Below are 18,948 nucleotides of genomic sequence, written 5' to 3' on the forward strand. Positions count from 1 at the left end.
CCATGTTGGGGATCAAACCCAAAGCCTTGAGCATGATGCTAGGCAAGTAATTTATTGCTAAGCTATAACTCCAAGCCCAGTTCCTATAAAGAGCGTTATTCTCTAGTATCACCACCTTCATTTTACATGAAATGAAAACAAACCATAACTTGGTAAAATCTGTATGACATCTGAATGACTAATATCACTAAGATTTTATGCGGCTGTGGAGACTGAGGTAGGAGGGTTGCAAGTTCCAAGCCAGCCTGTGCAACTTGGATCTTGTCCCTAAATATAATGTAAAAAGGACTTGAATGAAGCTCAGTGGTAGAGTGCCCCTGGTTTTAATTTCCAGTAATAGGGGAAAGAAAAAAATATTTTGTTGAAATTTGTAAGAAAAAAATGTGCTCCTGATAAATAGATAAATCAACAAAGAGCTTATGTGTCCATTTCACAAATGTTATTGTATTGGTCATGATTCCCCAGAGAAAAAGAACAGTAGGATAGATGGATAGACATCATTGGTGTATGTAACATTTGTAAATGACTACAGAGAGAAAAATTGATGGAGAATTTGCAGGGGATTGAGCTCAGGACTTCATGTGTTGTCTGCCACTGACTTACACCCCCAACCCCAAAGAGACCTTTATTATAAAGAACTGGCACACTTGAGATGGAGAACCCCCAAGATCTGTAATTGTCAAGCTGGAGACCAAGGGAAACTGAAGGGATACTAGTTCCATAGTCTACAGGCTCAAGACCCCAAAGATCTGATGTTTCACTTCAAAGATAGGAAAAGAATACTCTTCTAGCTCAGCCAGTCAGGAAGAGGAGTTCCTTGTACTTAACCTTTATTTTTATCTGAATTTTCAGTTGATTGGATGAGGCTCACCCACATTAGTGAGAGCAGTCTACTCAGTATACTAATTTAATGTTCATCTCATCCAGAAATGACTTCACAGAAACACCCCCAGAGTACTTTTGGCCAAATGTCTGGACACCAGTGATCTAGTTGACACATAAAATTAAATATCACAATAACCTCATTTGCAATCTTAAATTTAGACTAGAATGGCAATAAGACTTCTTATTGATTAGATTTACTAAGACTGTTCATGTGTTTCCTTCCTTCCTTCCTTCCTTCCTTCCATCCATCCATCCATCCATCCATCCACCCATCCATCCACCCATCCATCCAAGCAACTAGTTAGGAACTGAGAAGAGTGGGACATGGTGGCACATACTTGTAGTCTTCCACCTTCTTGGAAAGGGTGAAGCAGGAGGATCCCTTGAGCCCTAGCACTGAGGCTAATCTGGACAACATAGTAGTAACACCCCTTCTCTTAAAAAAACATAACAAAACTACTTGCTATACTTGCTACTTGTTATACTACTTGCTAACAAATCAGTCTGCCTCAGTTTCAGGATGCTAACAGAAGAAATGAGACTACTGGGTCAGAAGTGAAGGATTATGTCCCTCATATTACAGCAAGAGGGACCCATAAAAGTGATGCCAGTGGGCACAGAGGGATGCCTGTACACTCTAGGGGTAATATTATAGGAAAGAGACTTGATTTCAGAAAACTTATATTATATAATGGTACCAGCAAGACTTCTTTTGCTGGGATGGAGATGCTGTGTTAGTGTTCCTAGAATATCTGTATCTGATATTCTGGAAAAGCAAAACTTAGGAAAAAAGAAAAAAAGGAGGACAGTCAATTCTTCCATTCTCAAGATATGTAATGATATCAGAGACCAATAGAGAATTTTTTTTTTTTTTGTCAAAAAAGAAAATAAAGGCTCTGAAGTGCACAATATGAGGCTGGTTGAAATATCCGTTGGCATGGTCTTATTAGGAAGTAATTTGATGTTAAGAACCTTTAAATAATGTTATAGTGTGAATCTGGAGTGTCCCCCAAAGTTCTGTGTATTAAAGGCTTTGTCCCCACTTTGTGCCACTGTTGGGAGGTGTGGAACCTTTTGGAGGTATGGTCCAACAGAGGAAAGTTATGGGGAGCATGTCCTCAAAAAGAACATTGGGAAGATCTTTTTCTTTCCCATGTCTTTTTCCTTCCTGATACTCTGAGGTGAGCAGCTTTGCCTTACCACATACTCCCCACCATGATATATTGCCTTGCCACAAACCCAAAAGCAATTAGCCAACCAACTATGTTGTGAATAAAAATAAATTTTTCCTTCTTTAAGTTGATTATCTCAGGTATTTGTCACAGTGATGGAAAATTGACTAATACCAATGAACATGCTATTTGAAGCCTTCTTTTGTAGACTTTCTTCAAAGAAATTAATCCTAAATATTGAAATATTTTTATTCAGAAATTATTGAAGGTTTAAAATGATCTGTGGTAAGTGAATTGTTGAGTGGTGATTTACATAACTATAAAATCATTAGATCTTAAAAATAGTTTCTGTAAAGACTACATTAAAATAATGCATTAAATAAGATATATTTTCTAGTTACTATGTGAACAAAGAAAAATGTAAAGGACTCCAAAACATTGGAAGCAAACATAAAATATGGTGGAAAAGATAGAAATTATCTTGTGTCTTTTGGAAACGGTAGACATCATTTCATATCAGCACATCATTAGTTTGGAGAGAATTGCATATTTTAATCACTATAATCAAATTTAGTGCCACAGAAGATGGAAGAGTTTTTCTTTTTAAAACCAAATGTACTATTGTGAATCAATTTTCAGTGTTATTTTTTTTTAAGAAGAGAATGTGGAGTACCTAATTAATACTGAATAGTCATAAGGTAGCGTTCTCTGTACTTCACATTAATTAACTCATTTGAACTTCATAGAAGCCTTATGAGGCAAATGCTTTTATTCTTTTTATTTTTCTATTTGTTCTTTTTAGATATACATGACAGTAGAATATATTTTTATATATTACATATACATGGAGTATAACATTCTAATTAGTATCTGTGGTTGAACATGATGTGGGGTTACACTGGTCATTTATTTATATATGAGCTTAGGAAATTTATGTCCATTTCACTCTACTGTCTTTCCTATTCCCATCCTCCTTCCCTTCCCTTCATTCCTCTTTGTCTAAATCCAGTGAACTTCTATTTTTCTTTCCCCCCTTATTGTGTAATTCTTTTATTCTTTACTATTTATAAATGAGTAAAGTGGGGCGTAAAGAAGTTAACTTTTCACAATCCTGCATGCAAAGTCCATATTTACATCCACCATGTGAAGCTGCCAAAACAAATATAATATGTGGTTAAAACTTTAAATTATTGTTTTTATTCAATATTTTAATTTTTGTTTGGCACTGGTATCAAATTCTGGGAATTATGAACAAGGCAATAATATATAACTAATTAGTTTTAGTAATGCTAATCACTAATATTATGATAAACTTTTGAATCCATAATTTAAAAATGAAAATTCAAAGAAATCCTCATTGCTATATACCTTGTATCATACAGACGATGGGTTGTATTTTATTAGAGATTATACAATCCCTTGGAAATCTACCAACTAGCTTTTGCTTCATTGAATTCAACTACAACAAAGAGTTAAAGCAAGGTTTTTATATATTTTTTTCTTTTAATCTGGTTACTTCACCCAAGCCATTTATTGATTTCAAGTAAGTTAATGACTATACAGCCTTTGTGAAATTATGATACTGCATTGGAAAATAATAAGCCAATGCAAATTCTAATATATGTTTACATTAATAAATTTTGATACAGGACCCATGTGTTGCTCTTTACTTGCTTATTAACAATTCAAAATAATGAAATGTAGGGCTTCTGGGACAAAGAAAATTCTCCTTGTTTTCTTAATGAGCCCTTCATAATTAATAATGACAACATACATATTTATCGTCAAGGTAAATAGCATAAAAACAAGTCTTGGTTCCTGTTGGACACCTTGTTAGGTTCTGTGGACCACAGACTCTGGCAGTAAACCTTCCTTGTTGTGACTCTTCTCTCACTTCCATTCTTTCTTGGATTCTGTTTAATTGAAATTTCTTCTAGTTATCTAATTAATTGACAAGACATCTTACCAGTCTGCCTGTCTTTTCTCTTTGTAAACTTTTCTCCTATTCAGAATACTAGACTGAAACAATTAATCATTTAAAAATCTCTGTGCTGAATTTTTAGATCCAACTAAATATAGCACACAGGTAACACTAATAATCCCAAAGTTGTACTTCCCTGTAATGTCCTCTTTTTCTTTCTAGGTTCTCAATTGTTAGCAAAGTCACTTCAGAGAAATTATAACATTGTGATACATATGTGTAAAGTACTTTGTAAGAATACAGCAGGCTTTTTAATTAAAAAATAAAAAGAACAATAAAAATGTGTGGGCATGGCCATACATACTTGTAGCCCTAGCTACTTAGGATACTGAGATAGGAGAATCGTAATTTCGAAGCCAGCCCGAGCAATTTAGCAAGACCCTGTCACAAAATAAAAAATAAAATGGGCCGGAGATGTGGTCAGTCGTAGAGCACCCTGCATTCAATCTGCCGTACCATAAACAAAATAAAGAAAAACCATAAAGGAACAATTAAAAACACACTTTATTTCTAAAAGACTTTATGCTGAATGTAAAAGTGCTTTAAGTTACAAAGACATAGTAAATGTCACTTGTAGTCCTGCCACCCAGATAGAAGCAAGGTGCCATGTCCCTTGAAATACCTCTTGTCAGGTGCGTTGCTGCACACCTGTAATCTCAGAGGCTTGGGAGTCTGAGACAGCAGGATTTTTGAGTTCAAAGCCAGTCTCAGCAAAAATTGAGGCACTAAGCAACTCAGGGAGACCCTGTCTCTAAATAAAATACAAAATAGGGCTGGGAATGTGGCTCAGTGGTCAAGTAGTGGTCAAGTAGCCCTTCCTGGTACCAAAAAAGAAAGAAATTAAAAAAAAATGGTGCTTATTATTTACAATTTTTTAAAAATGAAAATTCTCAGACATTTAATAGGAATTCTCATGTTATGTGTCAGTACATTTACTGAATATTTAGAATTTAAATTCTTCCTTTACCACAAAAATTTATTTTATCACAGGTCATTGCCCTGATACCAGCTAGTTGGCTTGGATCACATTTAATATTTAATAATTCTTGGTCACTCTTCCATGGGTAAATAGGGTAAAAAAACAAAAAACAAAACTTAATTCAGTTTTCAAAATCTCAGCTTTGTCACTGCAGAGAAATAGGGACAAATTCTAAGTCTAATTTTTCTCCCTGAAAGAATTCCCAGCCTGTTGTGAGAATTGTGGAGGAACAAGGCAGTGTATCCAGTTTGTGATGGATAGTTAGAAAGAGGGATCTTCTTCTTTTCCTTAAAAATTTTAATTTTTATGTAAGATGCTTTTACATAGTGCAATTCATGTGTCCATCACAACAAGCTTAAGAGATAAGGTTCTTTTCACCTGTATTCAGAGTAAGGAACTAGCCCTCAGTGATACGAATAGGGCATAGCAGAGACATACTCCTTCCTAGGCCTGTTGTCCATGGGTCCACAGGCTCATGAGTCTGGTATATTTATGAACACAATTTCATGTAGAATGTTAAGTAGTCGTTATTAGGAATATTGTAAATGATCAAAAACACTGCTGTATTATCCAAACTGTAATATACTACAGTCATCAGAAGCTTGTCATATGGCTACATGGGTCAGTCATATTTGGACACACCTAACTCTTTAAAAGTTCTACATGTTCTGTTTATTGATTTTTTTTTTTTTTTTTTTTTTTGCCAGGGATTGAACTCGGGGATACTCAACCACTGAGCAACATCCCAAGCCCTATTTTGTATTTTATTTAGAGACAGGGTCTCACTGAGTTGCTTAGTGTCTCGATTTTTGCTGAGGCTGGCTTTGAACTCACAATTCTCCTGTCTCAGCCTCTGGGATTACAGGCATACGCCACGGCACTTGGCTATTGAAATATTTTTAAGAGTTATGTTGAGAATTAAATTGAGGTTGGATTGAGGAACAAAGAACTAATTGGCACCTGGTAAATCCTCAGTACAATCCAGCAGTTGTTTTTATTTTTTGTTTAATAGTGTGTATTTATATTTGGTGCTGGGATTGATTATATAAGTTTTTGCCCTTTTAAGAAGTGATTTGCTCTTACTAGTAGGAAAAAAAACCTCAGATATTTTATTATTGATTTAAAAGGAATTTTAAGTTATTTTAGTTTTAGCCTTAGTAAGTAAAATTTAACTAAAAAATTCAAACCCAGCACAAATTGATATTTTGCATGAAAATAGTTATATATATTCTCTTAATAGACCTCTGAATAGGGTAAGTATAGTTTACTTATCCTTCTATTACTTATCTCACCCCTAAAATAAACTTCACATCAATGAGGATCAGAATGTTATTATCTGAAAGGCAAGACTGGTCATATTACAACATCCATACATTTCAACAATTTGAATCAGAGTAATTTCTCATTAATGTTCAAGGAAAACCAATAAGTGTTATTCTGATAAGCAAACCACAGCTGAAATTAAGCAGATTAGTCTGATTTAAACCACTTTACGTAAACAATAGCCACTTGACCATTAGTATGTGGTGGAGGAATCCTGAAGAGTGCATAAGCAAATCTTCCTTCATGTATCATTGGGCACAGGCAAAAATGGAAGAAGAATGTGAATAAATTGATTATAGTACCCAAGTAAATATCCATTAGATATCATTCTATAAGATTCTTCCAGGCCCTTGAGTCCTAATAATCAATGAGTAGCAGGCTTTCATTTTGGAACTTAATTTTGAGATTTCATTCTGCATACAATTGAAAATATGCATGGGTTTTTGTTGTTCTCTGTGGTTAGATAGCTTTCAAAAATCAGCACCATCTGTTCTTTTAAAAGACTTCACTTGCCTTTGATTGTGTGGAGTCATGTTGTTTACGTTTCAAGACAGGAAACATTTCATTTTTCTGAGAAATGAAAATTTCATGGACTGTGTTAAACACTATATTTGATCAATATTAGCTTGAGAATGTTAGGAATCTAGATGTAAGGATGAAGCTCACATATAACATTAATATCATAGGTACTGAATAATTCTTCACATAATCCTAAATGATTTGGTGCCAGGCTGTGTTCAGTAGAGCACAGTTTATATTACACCAACTGGACTGTGTCTAAAAACGTAACAATATTAATTTTCTTCTAGTAGAAGATATATTTATTTTAAAACATTGTATTATCTAGTATTGTCTATTCTTAAAAAGTATTTAAATTAGGGTTTTTTAAATGAATATCTCTACTCATGGAATGTAGTGATCATGAAATAAAATTGTATTACACATTTCCTCATTGTATACCTTTGGAAGGTAGCTATAGATTTTTCATTTTCAATTGTGAAGGATCACACGCCCCCATATGTTTTCAATTGTTTCCTAAGAATGATGGGAAATTACTTTCCCTGGTGATTTGGCCAATTAATCAAATAGTTCCAACACTAACACAGACACCTTCTGGAATTCTATTTGTGATACTTGAGAGACTTGGAAAGAGATTCCCTCTGGAATTATTTTCTACCCAATATAATTGAAAGGAAAAATAGTTTAATTCATGTGTCAACTCCAAATAAATATTTTTTCTAGGAAACTATGGTTTATGAATAGTTAACATGTCTCTCATTCAGTCAGGAAAATCTTCAAGGTACTCTCAAAGTGTGAAAAAGACCAGTTAGTAAATCATTTTTGGAGCAATATAATGGAAACAATTAAAATATTTTATTCTCTTAATAGTAATAAAACCACTTGAGGAAAAATAAATTTGTAAATTTGTTGATGAGAGTACCACAAGAGCTTTCATTTCCTTTTGTACTACCTAAGCATTAAAATGAAAGATAAAAGCCTGGCGCAGTGGCACACGCCTCAACTCCCAGTGGCTCAGGAAACTGACACGGGAGGATCGGAAAATTCAAAGCCAGCCTCAGCAAAAGAGAGGCACTAAGCAACTCAGTGAGACTCTGTCTCTAATAAAATACAAAATAGGGCTGAGGATGTGGCTCAGTGTTTGAGTGCTAGTGAGTTCAATCCCTGGTGCCCACCGCGCCCCTCCCCCCCAAAAATCAAAGATAGATAGGAAACTAAGGATCATAACTTTATTTTTTATAAAACACTTTAAAAATGATGTTTTCTTAAAATAACAGGCTTTTCTTTCAGCAGAATTATTCAAAATATTTAGTTCCCTGAAACTATGAATTTGAATGTGGATATGCAGATGATTACTTTCTGGATTAGGTTTCCTTATGTTTCTGGGAGGTAGACAGTGTGGTTTTTTTCTTCGTTTTGTAAACATTTGTAATTTTTATATGGTGAATGATGAAGGAGGAATTTACATCTTAACTGTTCTAATTATAACTTGTACAACTTTGGATGGCATCTACTTAGTTTTTTTGTATTTTTTTTTTTTTTTAAATGTATGAGGAGGGCGAATATCTAGAACTCAAACGGGAGAATGTGATAGAACCAGAAAGATTTCCAAATTTAAATTATAATTAGCAGTTTAGCCAAAATTAGTTTTATTTACTTGTAATTTCAAAAATGTATTATCTATTGGCATTATAAATGTTTTTCAGTTGAGGTTTAGCCTTTATATTATTAGCATAAAGGAAGAAATGTTAATTTTTACTAGATGCCTATAACAAATAGTGTCACATAACACTTTTATCTCCCCTTGTCTACCAGGCATATCTACCTGATCTAAAACTTACCCTTCTGATCTAGGCTCATCAAGTGTTCATTTTCTCTCTGTTAAAAGAAAAATAGACCAGGTGATACCATCCCCTCAAAAAAGTCCTAGAACCACCTATGACAGCATAAGTTTTCAGACAGAATATTCAGAATGCCCTACTGGAGAGCTATTTTTATAATAAGAAATAGAAAAACGAAGTACAGACCTGTAGAGGTTATCTGAGTAGTGTAGTTCTCTTTGCAGCTTTTAGTCATACTTTGGCAGTGTTCAGTGATTGGCTGAGGCTCAGTTGCTTAGTTATCGGGGTATACTTTCTAGGTTTAGTTGCAGCATGCTTTCACAGCAAGCCAGGCTGCTGTTCAGTACATTTGGAGGCCCCTTTGGCCAAATGTTATCACCTAAGTATAGGAACAGACTTAGGCCAAACTTATTAACATCTCATACTTTTCTCTTCTTTGGCTACTTTGACTCCTCCTTCTTTATTGTATTATGCATAAGAATTTAAATTTGGCTATTTTGGGTTCCCTTTTTCTGGAAATCTATTAAAGGTTTAATAGCTGTTTTTATGCTACAAGTGATTTCTGATTGGTAAATTGAGTCTGTATCTGAGCAGCTCTGATTATGATGGTGTTACAAGAGATACTGGTTTTTCTGCAGTATGAGATGTTTAAGCCAGGATAACTCTTGGAAATACATATAGTGAGTTCCTTTCCCTGCCCTTGAGCTCTGTTAACTGGGGGATCTACCAGCATAATTGCTGAACAGCTCTGAGAGATTCTGGGAGCACTTACCTCCCTAGGACAGGAGCAGGGTGCTGCCTTGATGGCAAGTTGTTTCATACCTTATATCCTTCAAAGTAAATCTGATGTCAGGTGCCTGTGAGAGTCTCCAGAGCTTGGATGTTTAGTTGGAATCAAAAAGTCCCTCCACTCCTTGGCAGGCATTTCAAATGTGCCCTCAGAATAAAAATAGAGAAATCATACTAAAAAGCTTAGTATAAAAACTAGCAACTCCTCTTCACTGTTCCACAATCTTGTAGACTTCTCCCTAGACCTGTTCTGATCCCTCCTTCCATGTAAATAAACAATATAATATACGTATGTCATTCTTTTTCTGATTACAATTTACTGACATTTGTTGCCTTGCCCTGTTGGAGATGAAAACTGGTCTTTTAATGCCACTTTCTCTTTTCTGGTTCCATCCTCTCAATATTGCTGCAGCAAAAGTCTAAGTTTAGGGTTGGGTGTGTAGCTTGGTGGTGAAGCACATGATTTATGTGTTGTGCAAGGCCTGGGGTTCAATCACGAACACACACACACAGTTCCTTCACTAGCCAGCGTCATGTTGCCATGGCAGTGTAAGAATTGCTCGTGGCATAACCTAGTAGTTTGATTAAACTTACTGTTTTCCACATTTTCTTTTGTGGTGCTTAAAGTTAATCTATTTGAATTTTAAAAAAATTGCTTTGTTTTCTTGATAAGAATTTTTAATTTTTCCTTACAGTTTTCTCTGGCTACTGTAAGATTTCTGTTATTTCCAAAATATTTAAGAATATTATTCAATTATTAATTTCTTTTTTTCTGATGGAGATGGACCTCCCTAATATCTCCATCTTCTGCTCTAATCTGAACTAGTTGCTGCTTCCTTGGGCTGTCCCCTCCATATGGGAAATAAAGAGATTACATTTCTGAAACTTTACTTTTTCAACTCTCACATTACATTGTTCTGTTTGAGAAATTTAGTTCTACACTGAATAATCATTTCTCCTTAGTATAGAAGGTATGCTCTTTCATCTAGTAGAATTTGTTCCTATTCATAAGGTATTGTTATCCTAGAGCATTCATTAGTGATATCCCTTGTTTTTTTCTACTTAGTAATCATCTGAGTGTTATCGTTCGTCAGTGTTTAGTTTAAATGTTGTTGGGAAATAATTTTCCATAGTTTTCTTGTGTTCTATATAACTTGGTAACACACATCTTGTTTCATTGATTTTTGTATAGCGCCCAACCTTGAAACACAGGCATAGCATCTCTTTCACAGTGAGCAAGCATCTTTAGTATTTGTTTAAAAGATTTAAGGTCTGTAAGCTCAAGGTTTTTCTGTGTGTGCCAGTGTCCTGAGGCCCACCTCCCCTTGCCTTTTGAAAAATTTTGCTTGAAGAAATGCTGCCTGTATGGATGGTATTCTGGCCAAAGGAATAATAGCAATCAGCTTTTTGTCTGTGTTCTAAGAGTCTTGTATCTCTTGTCAGCATTCATGAAGATATATCAGGTTAACTTATGAGCTTGCAAAGAGGCTAAAATTTTATATCTTCAGAATTCTTTTTTTTATTCATATTTTTAAATGGTGCATAGTAATTGTACATATTTTGGAGGTGCTTTATAGTTCTTAAATCTTACCTTCTCTTTAAAAATTTCCTCACCACTAACCTGTAGTATTTTCCTCCTCTTGCCATTCACTTGATTATATAAGCATTTATTTATCTTTTTCTTGTTTTCCTATTCCAAAGACATTTTACAATGTAAATATTTCATATATAGCAAAGTGCAAAATTTATTATGCAAAATTCAACTTTAGAAAAAAATTCTAATTGAATTCATTACGCGGTAAGTTTCTATTAAATTCTTTTGCAAGGCACAGTATATAGGGGTGGATATGCATATTAAATGTAACACATTATATGTTTAACTGTACTGTATACATTATAACATTATGTATTAATGGTAACACTTATAGATAGATGTTTTGCCTGAAAAGAGGGAGATCATCTTTTGTTTGTGTATAATTGCCCTAAGATATTTATCAAGGTATATTTTATGTATAAATAATTTCTGTTTTCAGTGACATTTATAAATTGCCATTCATTTGGGTAGTTACTGTATCTGAGACACCATGTCATACTTTTGACTTGGATTTACCTAGTAGTCCCAAGAGGAATAAGTTTTTATTGTTCCCATTTTTCAGAAAAAGAGATGGACAAAGAAAAGGTATATAACTTGTCCAAGGCTATAAAATTGGGAAATGCTAGAGTAGTATTTTAAATTCTTGAATCTGAATATTCAGATTCAAGAATTTAAAATACTTTCCCAGTGTTGATGATCGAACTTAGGGCCTTGAACATGCTAGACAAGTGCTCTACCACTGAGCTATGTGCCATATTGCCAACTCTTTTCTAAAATTATCATTTTTATTTTGAAACAAAGGACTCCCTAAGTTGCCAGGCTGGGCTGAAACTTGTGATCCTCCTGTTTTAGCCTCCTAAGTAGCACAGGAGTGCTCCATTGAGCCTGACTCTGAACTCTATGCTCAAAAAATTGTATACTATTTCATATGGAAGTTCTTTAACACTGTCTAGTTTAAATTAATAGTGTGGTGCTTAAATATTGATTTAAGGTATACAACAACTGAGCTTCATTTGCTATGGTTACAATGGAATTCAATGCATAAATCTTGCTAAAAGTAGCTGTGTTCAGTTACAGCTTTAAGAAAGTACCAGACAACAAAATAAAACCATATAGGAGCTGATATTTACACATCTAAAAGTTGAGAAATTCTGAGCTGTGGTTCCCACAGCAACTGCAGCTCAGCCTCAGGGCAGTCAATGTTGCAATCCAAACTGAACACCATATGCAGCCACATGATATAATATTCTACATGCTCTGGGGGGTCTGGTAATGGCCACTGTGGGAACAATGAATGCGTAAATTATCAGTTACTGGTTTATCACTGTAGTTGGGGGCTTTTCATTTATGTGGCAATTTCATTGCAACATAGGTGTTTCAGTTGGTGATACATCTTGGTGGCATTTCAGTGCTGCTTAAATTATTAATGAATCCCGAAACAAAATGTCTTGTAAGATTATTTTATGTCTTACATCTGGTTTATAAACAATCGTGTTAGCTCTCTTCCCCACCCCCACTCCCAATGGAAAAGCATCATTTTGGGAGTTTGTGTTTACATTCAAAGTGCTGTTCCTAGGCAGGTTCAAGATGCTGTTAACCTTTGAGATGTAGTATGTGCTGGTGCTTAAGAGAGATAGATGACTAAGAAGTACATATTAGAGCCTCTCAAAACGCAGGATCATCAATCTTCAAGTAGCCTGGCTCCATGCAGTGCACCACCATCCGGGATGTATGGAGCACTTCTACAACTCACCAACAAGCTCAGTGCATTCTGCTGCTTATTTTGGTATATTCTCAGTAGAATTAGCAAGAGGACATTATGAATCATTCTGCCCAAATTTAGTATATATTCTGCATTGTGTCTTGACCCCTAGCACTTATCATTTTATTGATGGATCTCTCTCTTGATGGCATATGCATTGCTACTGGGAATCTCTCAAAATACATGGATAAATTTAACATTTTTTCTCAATGGTAGAATCTTTCATAATATAAGTGATTTAATAAGTTCATAGTAAAATCATTGTTGCCCAATTTGTGCAGTAGGAAAAGAAAACCCTAACAAATTGTACATATACATCAATTTTAGTTGTAAACATCCAAGAAATAAAATAAATAAATTTTATGTACTTACCTTGGGGCATCCCTAGAGATTCCTCGGGATGATTTTGCGTTAATTAGGAAAATATTTACAGAGTGTCTAACAGGTGCCAGACAGTGTGGATACTAGGTAAAATACACATGGGCCTTTTAACCGTTGTGTTTGGAGATCTGAATATTTTTAAACTATTATAATTTGGTAAACAAGACCATGATATCAGGCATGGTATCAACTTGAAAAACCAACTTAAGTATTTGTGAAACTCCCTAATGAAAAGGCAATGGCTAACATTATAAATTAAGGAATATTTTTAGGTAGCATTTCATTCATTTTTATGAACTACCACATTTATTCCACATGCACCTTTTTCAGTTTCAGCATACTTTATCCAGTGTCTATAACACACTGGAACCTATTTTTACAAAATATTTTTGATGGAGGAATAAAAATGGTGAGGGTAGATGCTGATTGTTTTGCTATTTGTTTTTGCTTGATACGTAAAAGTAAACAAACATGATCCTTCGTGGCTAAGATGTTAATGTCTTTATGAACACCTCCAGGATAGTCCATTGGCTAAGGTAACTTCTTGTGAAATTTCCCAGGATGAAGTATTCTATGTCTAGGATTCTGCTTACGACATGTTCCAGTTGACATGCTGAGTTAGGAGAGGAGGGATTCTCAAATAGTGACTTCAAAGATTTTGGTAGTGGTCATGGATTATAGTTTCTCAAATGTTTTGATCTATAAACACTTTTAAACATGCATCCCCAGAGTCACTCTTATTTATTTATTAGAATACCATAACATTGTAGTAATATATAATTATTTCCTCAAACATATGTCAAAAGAAGAGAAGTTAAAATAATGAGATGAGAAAAGTGGCATGAAAGTTCAGTTTTCTTTCCTTATCCCAGCAGTATAGTTTTTAACTTCTGGGATATGCTAACTTCAGATGCTGTTGTTTTAAAATTCAACTCACACTCACACCCATCTTACTGAAGGTCATTCTCCCTAGAGGAAAGACCTAGTTAACTTGATCATACTGACTATTAGACTGGGGTTTTATCCTGCTTCCCTTTCACATTGTGGAAATGAACCTAACAGTGTGCTTCTCTTGTGTCTTTGCTGTCTCCAGGACGAGGAGGGGACAGAAGAAGACAGTAGCCGTGTGGAACCAGTTGGACATGCTGACACTGGTTTGGAGAATATACCCAGCTTTTCTCTGGAGTAAGTTACTGATGGTTTTAACTATATTTGTTATATACATGTAGCATCATTAATTGCAGCAAGTATTCCAAAAGCATATGGCATGCGGAATGTTTGTGCTTAGTTAGGAAACATGCCCTGCTTTGATTTGTTTTTCCCAAGAACATCTTTCATCTGTTGAGTTAATTACGTAATGTGAGCAGTGAAGCATGGAAGTTCTTATGTACCTGTCCTGAGTTTCATGCCGTGGCAAATACTATTAAATTAGAACATTAAAATAGTATTTGATTGAAAATGTTCATCATGTTAACAGCACTGTAAACGCTTTGTTTTCAGATTGCTTTGTCAGTATTTTGGTTATTCGTTCTTCAACTTTGTTAACTTAAAAAAAATGTGTCTATATGTTACATGAAAAACTAGTTGGATCACATCAGCATTAGTCAGTATTGTGGTGTGTATGTATATGTATATATATACATATATATGTATTTTTAATTTGAAGAAATAGAATATCTCAAGATATTTGATTAAAGATCATAGATCAGGGACTTTAAACATGATTTGAAATACAAAAGAACAAAATATTTTCCAGTAGTATTATAACACTGTGATCGTTGTAATTATTGACATGTTAAAATGGAAGCTATTCTCAGAACCTCAATATCTTAGAGCAGGTAAGATAGTCATACAGGTTTCTTTCTTTCAATGTGGGTAAAGTTGGTGGTGTAGACATTGATATTATATCTCAATTCTGTTTTCTCTTTGTTTTTCCAAGGTAGGGCTCTAAGATAATAGTGATATTAAGCAGGCTCTAGGATCAGGTTATGATTAAGTATACATCAATTGGCACTTAGAGTATTTCCACTGGAGACATACTTGCTGTGCCATATTTCTTTTTAGAACAAATAACAAATTAAAATAATAAATTGAAATAAGTTAAATTTATTTAAGTTGTACCATTCTTATTTGCTTAGCCAATTATTAAACATGTGTTGAAATTGTTAGTAATCTCTGAGAGAGAGTATCGGTAGATAGAACCCACACTTGAAAGTCTCTCTCAAAACAAATTAAGAAATGGTGACTGAAATATCATAGAATAGTGGGCAGTAAGGACAATTAGGCTATCCTCTGGATGGTCACCCACAGGGGCAAAATCTTTGACCTCACTGGATCAATGATGAGACAAATGTCAGAGTACTTGGTAAATTATCATGTGCTGTATAGATACAGCCGATTTATTCAGCTAATCTTCAGAGTCTATGACATAGATATGCAGATGGAAAATTTTCAGTGGAAGTCTCAAGATTTGATTTGCAAAGCATGAGTTTATATTATATGGAAGAGCATGGTCCAAGAGAAATGGTTCTGTGTTGTTTTTAATGTAGTTATCTCTGATGATTGCTCTCCCTCCATGCCATCAGACTAGTGTTCAGGTATGTGCTGTTTGATGTGGCCTTCATCACCATGCTTATATCCTCAATTATGTGTGTATATGCTTGTGTACTTGGTGGGATTTTTGTTTTGTTTTCTTTTGTTGTTTACTGTGTGTCTGTGTTGTGGCGGTTTTTTTGTTTGGTTTGGTTTGTTTACAGTACACGTTCATGCTCCCTCATTCATCATTGTCTCACAGTGATATGGTAAAGCTCGTACAAGTCCCCAACGATGGAGGGCCTCTGGGAATCCATGTAGTGCCTTTCAGTGCTCGAGGAGGCAGGTAACGTATCTTGGAGGTTTTTAATTGAATCATAATGTGGAGTGGTTTTTTTTTTTTTTTTTTTCCCTTCATTTATGCTCAGATATAGAGTGGTGTTGACTTCACATATGCTTAATAGAAAACATTTTCACTTGGGGGCAACTGCTGCTCCATTCATATGTATGTATCCTAATCACAGAATGTTCTTAGCCTAATGAAGAGAGGCTTTACAGGCACAAGAAGAAATTGTGCATTTAAATTATCATAATAAGTTTATTGTTCATCGCATCTAAGCTAACATTTGACTTTGCCGTGAATTGATGGCATTAGTTAGAATTCCACCTGGAATTGCAAAGTTTAGGAGATCTTAAAGCATTTACCTGGAAAAAATTCATGCAGTAAAAATTACCTGGATAACTTGGGTGATGATTAATTTTAAATTTGCCTTTATGATTATTTAGTTCTACCATTTTACTGACTTAGATAATTATAAAATACCCTGTGAGTTTGAAATTTTAGAAAATGAAGCATGCTGGAGATTTATCCCTTTCTTGTGGTTTCTAACTCCTTCATTCACTTTAATCTCCAAATATTCAGAATTTCAAAATGGTCCAGTGTTTGTTAATCGAGACTTCATTATGGTACAGAAGATACATCCTTAAAAGCTGCATGTGTCCCATGAGATTCCTTAATTCTGATCCTTTTTCTTTTCCCCTGTGAAACCATAATTGTAATCTTGGTTTTAATATATTCAAATGTGTGAATTGATTTTGGCAATAATGCCTGGTGGGGATCCATCCTGGACACGTGAAATGCATGGCATTCTTCCCCAGGAACTTAATCTCATGTTTGACTCAGCAGTTTTATTGCAGTCTCTCTTATTTGCCTATCTATTGATTACCTTGTTAATTTTTGGCATCTTAATTTTTAATTCCTTATTTCTTTTATTCTTTTAACCTTATTGTTTTTCATCTACCCTTTCTTTTCATGGGAAGAGAAAAGGGGAAGTTGGAAAGTAGCCTGAGAGACCAGTGACTGAACATTGAGACCAGTGTCTGAGAACCTAGACAAGTGACTGAGTGACCAGGAGCTTAGACTGCCAACCTGAAGCCTTAGATACAATCAAATCCATGATCAAGGAATTATACATTTCTAGTGTCTTTAAAAAGACAGACGAAGTATAAATTGCGTTTGTATGATTAAATATGTACTTTTTGTTTTTAATGTAAGTAGCTGAGCAATCTTACCACCTTTCTTTTATGTTACTAATTTTGGCAAGTCCATATTTCAGTCCTTTGGTAAAGCACCTGATTTATGGAATACCTCAAAGCTGAGACTCTGTTTTTCTTAGAACTCTGCTGGAGTACAATGAATCTTGAATGTTGCTGCTTTATACTAGTACCCGAAATTCACCTTGAATTTTTGAGTGGTATTACATTCAGAGTTGTGATTGCTTTCATTTTTTTCTCCTCCTTTCTTTTATTTTTATTTTTGAACTCTAAAGGAGCAATAAAATTTCTTCAAAGAACTTTCAGTTAAACGGTTTTCAAAGTAGACCTTGTCTTTATTTCCTTTAAAAAATATGTTAAAAAAAACTTAAGAATTTCTTGAAAATATTTTATGAATAGGAGACAAAAAGGTAAGCAGGTAAAATGGATTATGGCTTCCCAATAGTAATGTGCCTTAAACTGTCTGTGAAACTTAACTCATAACAAATGAAATTAAAGTGTTCATGTACCAGCTTCAAACCAGTATTTCCTTTACGAACATGTCATTTTTAAAATCATTTTAAACATATTTACTACCTCAACATTAAATGATATTAGGATGAAATAAATATTACATGAAACACTTAAAGCAAAAGGGGAATAAGATAGGAAAATACACCTATTATTTAGATTAATTCATAGGAAGACTTTGACAGAACCCAACATGGCCTTTAGTTGCTCGTTACCATGGTGTTCAGTTTTGATTCACTGAACATATTCAAGTGGTAGAATATCTCTTTGCAGAACTAAAATTTTTTCTATAGCTGAGTCCTTTTTAAATTACTATTAATTTGGCACTTAATGAAGAAAATATTGTGCAGATTCCCTATATATAGACAAAAACTTATTTAAGAAAAACACATTCTTTATATGCCCTTTTTAGGCATCACCAATTTTTATATGGAAACAGAAAAATTGTTTTGTTTTGTTTTTATTCAAGTCTTGTGTTGCATCTTTAAACTTCCACCATGATAGTCATGGTTTTTCAAAGGTGGGTAGACAATGGGGAAGGAGAAACAGGTAGGCTGCTCATACTCCCAGACACTGATCTTCTTGAGCCCAAATACACCCAGAAATGCTTCAAAGTGGGTTCCTCAAATTCAGTTGGAATCCTTTCCAAGCATTCATCTTGTGATAATTCCTGTATTAGGTGCTAGGAAACAAAGATAAATAGGAAATAGTTTTCCTCTGGGAATTTGCAGTCTAGATGGAGTGATAGCCTAGAAATCACACAATTATAATTATGTGATAAATGTTGATACAGTTATTTAATAGTGATCTGTGAGCTGAGAGAGGAAGAATTGTCTGCATTTGGTAACTGAAGCTGGCTTGTTGAGGATGACAAATTTAAATGTGATGACAGCTTATAAAGGGAGCTGCATCAACTCCATGGTGGCTGCAAGGGCAAATTAAGCAGTATGGAATAGCAGAAAGGAAGAAATTAAGTGGAACTCATGAAGAAATTGCACATACCTCTATTGGGAATACAAGGATACATATTCATGGTACGTAAGTGGAAATTTCCATGAATGCCTTCCATGGTGCAATATTCCAATCTTTCTTGGGCCTTCTCAATTTTGGAGACATAACTAATTGA

The 18,948-nt window shown here is 34.5% G+C and overlaps 1 protein-coding gene across 20 annotated transcripts in view; it reads left to right on the forward strand.

Moving 5' to 3' along the window:
* Window positions 1-18,948, forward strand: part of Pard3 (par-3 family cell polarity regulator) — a 660,013-nt gene that overhangs the window by 369,206 nt on the left and 271,859 nt on the right. For 18 of the 20 annotated variants that reach the window (XM_027928488.3, XM_027928495.3, XM_071599891.1 and 15 more), the window contains exons 6-7: window positions 14,320-14,411; window positions 16,021-16,104. In XM_027928488.3, coding sequence (XP_027784289.2) covers window positions 14,320-14,411; window positions 16,021-16,104 — 176 coding nt within the window. The remainder of the gene's footprint in view (window positions 1-14,319; window positions 14,412-16,020; window positions 16,105-18,948) is intronic. The other 2 variants (XM_071599893.1, XM_071599895.1) reach the window with 1 other exon arrangement.

The sequence above is a fragment of the Marmota flaviventris genome, chromosome 12 (assembly GCF_047511675.1).
Source record: "Marmota flaviventris isolate mMarFla1 chromosome 12, mMarFla1.hap1, whole genome shotgun sequence".
Lineage (NCBI taxonomy): Eukaryota > Metazoa > Chordata > Mammalia > Rodentia > Sciuridae > Marmota > Marmota flaviventris.